The 9,231-nt window shown below is 52.5% G+C and overlaps 2 protein-coding genes across 11 annotated transcripts in view; one reads left to right on the forward strand and one right to left on the reverse strand.

The window, feature by feature from the left end:
- MCPH1 (microcephalin 1) overlaps window positions 1–9,231 on the reverse strand; it is a 194,589-nt gene that overhangs the window by 72,552 nt on the left and 112,806 nt on the right. Inside the window, exon 13 of one of the 10 annotated variants that reach the window (XM_025049002.1) lies at window positions 3,703–3,786. The exons of 6 other annotated variants lie outside the window; for them this stretch is intronic. In XM_025049002.1, the coding sequence (XP_024904770.1) occupies window positions 3,718–3,786 (69 nt within the window). In that variant the 3' untranslated portion in view covers window positions 3,703–3,717. Of the gene's footprint in view, window positions 1–3,702; window positions 3,787–5,917; window positions 6,045–9,231 lie in introns of those variants that run through there. 3 more of the 10 variants (XM_006914995.3, XM_025049001.1, XM_025049004.1) reach the window with 3 other exon arrangements.
- ANGPT2 (angiopoietin 2) overlaps window positions 1–9,231 on the forward strand; it is a 50,375-nt gene that overhangs the window by 8,761 nt on the left and 32,383 nt on the right. The window lies entirely within an intron of this gene.

Below are 9,231 nucleotides of genomic sequence, written 5' to 3' on the forward strand. Positions count from 1 at the left end.
CGAAATTCAAAACCAAAAAAGTCATGTGTGACCTGCCCTGTCCCCTGTATGATTTTGACAATGACTAGAAGAATGTCTCTCCCATCTGGCATTCTACAGACAGGTATAACCAAAAAGATCTTGGCGTCAACGTGTTATTATTGTGTAAAGCGAGAAAACAAAGCTCAATGATTTCCTGTAATCAAAAACTAAAAATTTTCACGGATACCATTTTAGAATAAAAGTTTCCATGTTTACTGGGATTAAAATGACTGTTTTATGTAGGGTTTGAAAATAAAGAGACAGACTTTCCCTCCCCCCCTTGCCCCACCTACCTGAGCGTTGAGTCAGGTGTGCTAGCTGTCTGCTTTAAATTAATGTTTTAATTAGATAGTTGCCCGTGAAATCGCCTTTTCTTTCTTACCCTAATCTTGGCACGCACTGGCTGAGGATGTGAAACCTACTCAAACTCTCCTCAGAAGGGGATTAACATCATCACTCCCTCAATCAGCTAAAATCATTCTCTTTGCGATGCAACAGGAACCTAATTAAAGCCCCTGGGGGGACGCACCCCGGGGGGACCCTGGGCCTGTAATTACTTTGCTCCAAAATCAGCCTCCGTCCCTGCTTTCAGCGGCTTTTCACAGGTCTAGAAATAGCTTTTGGAATCTTTACATAGACCACTTAACAGTACGCAGTGTTCGCATCCAATATTTAATATTTAAAACACCAACAATCAAGAAAACTACATATATATGTTAAGAATATAATCTGCCATCTTTAAATACGTAACGTCATGTTTTTCATGGACGACGATGATTTTTAAGGAGAGACATGAGAACACGGAGGCCTTGGTAAACACATTATTTTGTCGCGTCGACACCGTTTACGTGTGCGTAAGAGTCGCTGTCTCAGGAGGAGGCGGGCGTTCGGCTTCTGCACGTCTTGGTGTTGTCATGGCCCGTGCAGACGGCCTCCGCATCAACACCTGCTCACCTGGGAAGGGTCTTCCTGACAGGAGGGGGCACTCCGCCAGGACGATTCATCTGGCAGTTAGTTTGGTGACAACACTGCCTGCCCCTAATCGCCCGGCGTTCCGGGACACGGGCCAGCAGCCCCTTCGCTGGGGCTGACCGGCTAACTGCGGAGGCCCCTTCGCTGGGGCTGACCGGCTAACTGCGGAGGTGGAGGCGAAGCCTGGCTGGTGGGCTCACCTCCGGATGTCACCAATTAGCACCTGGCGTTGGCTCCACGCTGCAGATTCGCACTCTGGCCCCCCAAAGCATGGCTTGGTAGTTAGGTTCGAGGCAAAAGGGGGAAACCGTGCCTGCAACTGTCTCATGTTGTTGATTTCACAGCGGGGGGCGGCCTCTTTGGTACAACCTGCTGCCTCCCGCAGCAGGGCTTGGGACAGCCAGCAGGACGGCCTCTGTTCTAAGACACGTGGCAGGGGCCTCTGAGGCCCTGAACACCACCAACAGGAAGGAGAGAGGAGGAGCCATCAAAACCCGGGACCGTGTCAGGGGTGTCATTTTGGGCTAAGGCAGCCCCAGGAATTTAGCCGGAGGAGAGCAGAGGGGACACTGTGTTCAGATGCTCCTGAATTTGGGATGACGGCATTCCACACCGAAGCCACCACTGACCAGAGGCAAAGGAGCCTAAGTGCCCACGCAGTGGGCACGGCCATCATCAGACAGGCGAGCCGCCGAAGTTATTCCCCCGGGGTGTCGCGCCCGCGTGTGCCGTGAACTACATAACCAGGGACAGCTGGCTAGGTCGCTGGGGCAACCTGAAGCCACAGAATAAGTTTCTTTGTTGTCGTTTCATTTGTCCCTCATTATACGTAGTCAATGACTTTTTTTAAAGACGGTTTTCTTAGGGCGGTTTTAGGTTCACAGCAAAGTTGAGCAGAAGGTAGAGATTTCTCACGCACTTCCTTCGCCCCTGCATGCACCAGCCCCCCTCATTAATGTCCCCCTCCAGAGGGTCCATTTGTTACAACAGATGAACCTGCACTAACACGTCGTCGTCCCCCAGAGTCCACAGTTCACAACGGGGTCACTCTTGGTCCTGCGCCTTCTATGAGTCTGGACAAATGGATGACGTGCGCCCACCACTGCTGTTTCACACGGCATCTTCACTGCCCCGAAACCCTCCGTCTCCACCTGTCCATCCCTGCTGCCCCTGCGAACACTGATTATGTCCCCACAGTTGTGTCTTTTCCAGAACGTCAGAGTTGGAATCAGTGTGTGTAGCCTTTTCAAACGGCCTTCATTCACTTTGTGAATGACTTTTTTTAAAAGCATGACTGGCTATACATGTGACCGGCGACAATGCCTTATTCGACTAAGTTACCCGGCTAAAACGCCCACCGCACCCTCAGAAATGTGCGGCTTTTTACCCACAGTGGGGACATTGGTGGGGGGGACGCTGTGCTGGAAACAGCAGGGTGCTACGCACCGCCAGGGCCGTCACGGCGATGGGCTTTAATAACAGCATCAGAAACACCCTTATCAAGATCCGTGCCGTACCTCACAGTGACGATGATAATTCCGCTCGCTCTCACCGGGCCGAACGATCTGATTTTACACCGCGCAGCAGACCTTTGCTCTGCCAGATGATGAGCCTCCTCTCGGCACAGAGGGCGGCTGCGTGTGTGCAGTGTCTTCGTTTACCCTGCGTGGCCGAGTGCCTCTCTGCAGGAACACCCCGCTCCAGGACGGTTCACGGCACCTCCTAAGCCGCCCTCCCCGTGCTCCGTCATGCTCACGGGGAATGCTGTGAGCCCACAAGAGTCAGCCTTTGTGGCTAAACTTTTTATCACATCAGCTTTCAGCAAGTTGCAGGCAATGCTCCTCTTCCGTTGGTTCTGTTTTTTATGGCAGGAGGCAGGAACTAAGTGAATATTAAAGAGCAGTCCCGAACTACCTTCTGAACAGGCATTCTGGGGTTAACTAGTCAACCTGCACATCTTGGTGGAAAAGATCTGAAATTCTTAAGAGGTATTGTTTCTTCTGGGCTCTTGAAAGCATTTTCTCTGCCATCAGATTTGTGGAAGCAACAGATACAATCAGTTGTTGGTTGTGCGCTGGATAATCATAAACATTAGTCTGAAGATCACTCAAGTATTCCTTTGAGTTTTATTAACTACTATCGAGTCTTTGGAACCCTGAAAAGTTATTACATGCAGATGTAGCTTAAAACCTCCCTAAGCGAAATTTCTTAATGGGAGATTCTGGTGCAAAAACGCTGCTGGAGAGAAGAAATTTCGCTGAACCACATAAAATAATCAAATTCCAACCACAAGCTAATGATCTCCGCTTAGCCTTTAGTGTAAGTGTATGGAATTCCTTGTTATTTTTAGCTACTAAGGAATAGATTTTTAAATTTCCTTTAAGAAAAGAAAAGCTTATCCAGTTTTAACTTTATAAAGTGTTAACTACAGGAATCGCTGCCCGGAACTGATTTTAACTAAACATGCTCTTAAAACCTGTGATGGTCGGGACAATAAGATTATAATTTAAAGAATCAGGATTAATCGGACCACCACCCCCTGGCCACCCGGGATGGGTAACTAAGGTAACTAAGGTAAAACACGGTTCCCTTCTGGGTTAGATCGGGCACCTTACTCCACCCGTGCGCTCCTCTAGCTGGACAACGGTTAATGCACAGAATTTATTTACTGTCACGTGGTCCGCCTGCCCCACCCATGGCGGTTTCACAGCCTCAAGTGCAGCATTAACCGACGGCGAGCTGCTTTTCCTCCTCCTTCACCCCAAACACCACCGCCATTCCGGGAAATGGTCTCTGGAGGAGACAGGAAAAAAAGGAGGGAAACAGCTGATGAATAAATAACGCTCTTCGCCTAACTGGACCCCTTCTGTGTCCGCCTCGGGTTTCAGCGACTCCGACCCTAAGGCAGAGGCACGAGGCGTCCCGCAGCGCCTTCCGCGCGTGTCTGAAACGTCTGCAGTTCTGGCAGAAAGGGTGCTGCCCGTGTGGCGGCCGCTGCGGGAGGCAGGGCAGAGCAAGGCACTGGTCCCCTTGGCGCGCTGGAGCTGGCTCTGAACAGGGACCGCGGCGACGGTGCTGCCCGCAATCGCGACGGCAGCCGGCACGGTCCGGGGCAGACGCTGTCTTCCTCCTTCAGAGGGGACGGACGCTCAGGCTCAGAGTGGGAGCAGCTGGCACGGAGCTGGCACAGCGACGCTCGGTGAAAAGCCACGTGTCTCCCCGTGTGGAGGGGGCGCTGACAGACGTCCCCGCGTCCCCTCTGCCAGTGCACGCGCCGGGGCCCCGCCTGGGTGGGCGGTGGGCTGCATCTTACCCCGGGGTGCCGAGGGACCGAGGCGCTAGGTGACCCGCGCGGTGCCAGACCGCAGAGCCGGGACCTACACCGCGGAGGGCCCGTTCCGCAGCCTGGCAGTGGGGGGCGCTATCCCGCCACCGCCCCAGCTCTGCTTTGTCACTCTCGGGACTGGCACCTACACGGATCCGCGGCACCGGGAAGCCCCGTGACGAAGCCGCCGCTCGGCTGCGAGGACCCACGCCCTGGGCGGCTGCTGCGGGCCCTGGCATCGCGAGACGCATGTGTCACGTGGCGCGATGGCAGCCAGTGAAGGCCGGGGACGCGGCACGTGCTTGGCCTGTTTTCCCGCCTATGGAGGGATTCACGAGTATGCAGATCAAGGTGGCAGAACGGACAGCGGCCGAGCCCCGCGGGGTCAGGGATGGGGACCGGCCTCCCGGAGCGGGGACTCGCAGGTCGCTCAGCCCTGCTCCCCCAGGCCGGGCCGCCCTGTTCGTCCCTTCAGACTGCTGCCCGTCTGTCTGGGGGAATCCAGCACTTTCTCCCTCCAAGGTGTCACTCAGAGTAAAGCCTACTGATCTCAGGCGCGCACCTTGATGATCTGTGTACCTGGGTGGTGACCAGATGGCTCCCTCCTGCGCCCCGCCTGGTAACCCTTCCTCCCAGGTTGGTCTGCGCCCTGCCCGCTGCCACTGTCCGTCATGCTCCGTCCTGCATTTCATGTCACGGGAACACCCGGCGGGCCTTCCTTTTGGGCGCTGCGTCATTTCCGCGGGGCGCCCGTGCACGTGTCGCGTGCGGGACATCCGCCCTCCCCCACACAGCGCAGCGCTTCCCCGCGGACGGCGTGCCGGGTGCGGGGTGCGGGGTGCCGGGTGCCGCGCTGCCCGGCCGCGGCCCGGGCGTCGTTTCGGCTGTGCTGTTGTCGCCGGGGCCCCCGCCTTCCTGGATGGCTCCCGGGACTGACGCACCTTCCAATGAAACGCGATCTTCAGAAAACGTGCTGGAGGGGACTCGGCGTGTCCCTCAGGTGCCAGAAAGGACTGCTCAGGAAACGTTCTCAGTGCTGGCCAAACCTAATCCCGCCGAGGTCCAACAGGGGGACGAGGCGATGAAACGCAGGGCCTGCCGTGCCATGCCGGCCTGCTTCCTGCTCAGCCACGGGGACCACAGGGACGCACAGCACGGGCGTCAAAAGCCACGAGCCCCCTCTCCAAGGTCGACTGGAGCAGATCTAGTGGCACTGGGGACAAGGATTAAGATGAAGATTCGCAGCCCAGTTCTGAGTTTACCACTGTCGTTTTCAGTTATTTCCTTAGGAACGCCCCCTCCCCTACCCCGAATGCCCATGCTCCTGGGGACCAATGGCTCAAGGGCTCAGGAACAATTGAAAGAGGTGTCCACGTACCACCCAGAAAATGCTGGCTGAGCTGCTGGACCACCGCACGGACAAACCTTCACTTCTGTTCTGACTCTGGTCTCCTTGAGCCACAGGCCTCCTAAAGCCACTGCAGATGGGGCTAAGATTCCAGGGGACAAACCACCCATAATCTGAACCCCAAGAGCAGCCAAAACGCCATTGTAGGTCCTTCGGCCGGGGGGACTCGGCAAAGCCACAAAGTGTAAGCTGGCATCGTCACCACTTTAATTTGAAACCAGATTTCTACAACCAAGGGAAGCTCGGTACCGCTGATAAAGTTCAACTGGCTTGTAGGAGTCAAGACCAAATCGTAGCAGCGACCACAGCGATTTCTGGCTAAAAAACAGGGGTGAGATGACTCATTTCAATGGAAACAAACAGACCTTCACAATGAGAAAGCTCTGTTACTGCGCCTTTCTCTTGTGTGCGCCCTCACCCCTCGTTCCCACTTCCTGGGCGCACCCTCGCCCCTCACTCCTGCTTGCACACGAGCGTGCTGTTCCCCCTGAATGAGTCAGTTAAGAAGTGAACCTTAAGTGACTCGTGTGAATGAGTGTCGGCTCCGAGGACGAGGTGGTGTGCTTCCCTGTAGGATACCATCCCTCGGAAAGCACTCGTCGTAAATACTTGACCACCCGGAGGTTAAGCGGAGTGAGTCGGCCACCCCCTGGTGGCTAAGGTGATGCTGTGACCTCCTCATCGTCCTGACAGAGAAATATATCTCTTGAAATGATTTCTTTCCCCTTTAAGTTGTTCGTGAAAAGTCAAGCATGCAGAAGAAAAAGTCGATTCTGAATGGCGTGCTTTTTATAACTCATGGCAGCGGAGTGAGAGGGGACAGGAATTTTCCACTAGCTTCCCCTGGAACGGCCGTGCATGTGAGGCGGCAGGGCGGGAGAGCAGGGGCCTCCGGAACAGAAAGCAGTTATGGGAAAATGATTCGAGCGCCTTGGACGCTTCCCGCAAGCCTGTGGAGAACCACACATCCTGCGCTGTCCAAGGGGAGCTGGTTTTCCTGGGTGCTACCAAGCGAGCTCGACTTCGAACACGTGAGGGCGGCGAGCGTGCAAACCGTACATCACACGCAGAAACCAGCCGCCTTCGCGAAGCTGGCGCACTTGTGCTATGACGCCCCAACGCGCCGGGCGGAGGCCACCTCTCCCGGAGCGGTGTCAGCCCGCGGGGCGACACGGTGCCGAACGCCTAGCTTGCAAGAGACACGATTGTTTTCCTTAATGGTTTCGGAAGTGAGGAAAATACTCCAGTGTAAACTTAATGAAGATCCTATAGAATTTACTACTTCTTTTGGACTTACTGGTTTTCCAATAAATGTATCAAATCATGGAGATGGCGATTAAAGACAATGTCCCTCCGGGTCGGGGGAAGGGAAGGACGAGGGCGGGCGGAGCCGACACCTTACTGAACGCAAGCTTCTGGGGAGACAGAGGTTCCGCGACTTTCCCAGCTCGGGGCACCCTCAGTGTTTCACCATTTTTTTTTTTTTTTTTTTTTTTCGGGAACTTAGTCAAAAGCCAACTTTTGTGGTTTATGTGAAGGTTCCTCCCACAAAGTTCAGAAATTCACCTCACATCTTCAGTCTCACACTTTCCTCTTTTTCCAGGCTACTTGCAAAGGTACCACCATTTCTTTCACGTTACATTTATTAAGTAGTTAGGTTCGAACAACTTAGGTATTTATGTCTTGACAATTTAGTAGTCGCTTGAAAACACAAATATGCACCAGTGGAAAGAGAAGCAAGCAACGGCTCTGCTTTCCCCGTGAGCAAGCACAGTTACTACGAGTGGGCCGTTAGGCTCAGCCCAGCTTCTCGGACGTGGGAATCAGACGGGACCTCATTTCAGGCTCCAGGCTGAAGCTCATCCAGTACTTGCTTTTTAGGACAACGAACAATGACCGCCAAAACCCCAGCTTTGCCCCACGGCGCAATCTAGCAGTGCTGAAACTGTGAGTCACCTTGACCTAGCAGGTCCTCCAGGGGTCGACAGAGGCTGAGCACGGCTGGGTCCTCCCCGACCAGGGCCGACGGAGGCTGAGCACGGCTGGGTCCCCCCCGACCAGTCCGACAGTGTCCCAGGCCTCCTCTGAGCTTGCTGTGGTGCACGGCCTGGGAACTATGCTGATTCGCTCCATTTAATCCTCACACTCACGCCGCACAGTAGGCATTTCACCAACGAGAAACTCGAGGTTAATCAAGGGGACGGGATAGCCAGGCAGTACAGGTGAGCTAGGGTTCACACGCAGGTGCGTCCGAGTCCCAGAACCTGTGCCGTGATGAACCCACGACGTCTTCAAACACCACAGTTGCGACGTCTTTCCTACCTTAATCCAACACAAATAAAGCTACTTTATTCAGGTTTTTATAATGCTGTGCAAAAGCAGAAAATACTTGAATTGGAGCTACTCAAAATATGATTAAATTCAAAAGAGGAATTCATTTATTTCACTTTTCTCAGAATAATTTTGTATTCATTCCAGTGGGCAATGGGTAGCACAACTATTCAGAGAATAAATCATTTTCTTCCTACAGTTGAAAGCCACTGAACTCCAACAAAATGCAACCCATGACTCAGACATTTATTTATTTATTATTTATTTTTAGACTAATGGGAACTGCATGAATTCTTTCTTGGTCTTCCAAGAGCAAATGCCTTTTGTGCCTGATCCGGAAAGAATCGAGTTTCAGAATGTTAAATTACCAATTTACCTAAGCGAATGTTTTTAAAACCCTCTTTGGGCAGCTGAAATGGTTTCACCTACAGCCTTCTGCAGGCAGTCACTTTAAAATTACTTTTCCCAAGTTCCTTTCTACAGGCAGTGTTTAGGCAGAACCAGATGAAAGCCACAGACAAGGTAAATAAAGCCACTCAGAGTAAGTAAGGTGGTAGTGTCACAGCAAACTTTGTCAAATATTTCACTTTTAATATCCTTTCCTTTAAAAAATCTGTTGAAGTTTTCAAATTGAAGTCTCAAACACAGGAAATGTATAAAGTATATTAACCTTAAATTGACAGCTTTGTGAACTTTCAAAGTATTAATTGACTCATGTAACTAGCATGGACATCAAGACATAAGACATCTCCGGCACCCCAGAAAGTCCCTTATGATCCTCGGCAGTTAACAGCCCTGCTCCCACTCCCACCAAACAGCGCCCACCCAGAAACCACCGTTCTGACTTCCGTCACCTCGGTAAGTTTGCGCTGTTTTCCCAAACTTGATATAAACGGGATCATACAGTAGTGAGCACTTGAGTGCGTGGCTTCTGCTGCTCCACGTGATGCCTGTGACGGCACTCAATTTTAACAGCATTCTGTGCTGTTATTTTTAAAAACAGAGCTGCAGTGCATTAACACATCTAATCAGTCCCCATGGAGCAACAATACAAATCAAAATAAAAATTCCATGTGAGAAAGAAACCAGTGAAAACTGCTCGCCAAAGATTGTCATTTGGCAGTTTCGAGTCAGTATCATATAACTGGGCACAAAACATATTTCGAGTCCTCGC

The sequence above is a fragment of the Pteropus alecto genome, unplaced genomic scaffold (genome assembly GCF_000325575.1).
Source record: "Pteropus alecto unplaced genomic scaffold, ASM32557v1 scaffold35, whole genome shotgun sequence".
Classification (NCBI taxonomy): Eukaryota; Metazoa; Chordata; class Mammalia; order Chiroptera; family Pteropodidae; genus Pteropus; species Pteropus alecto.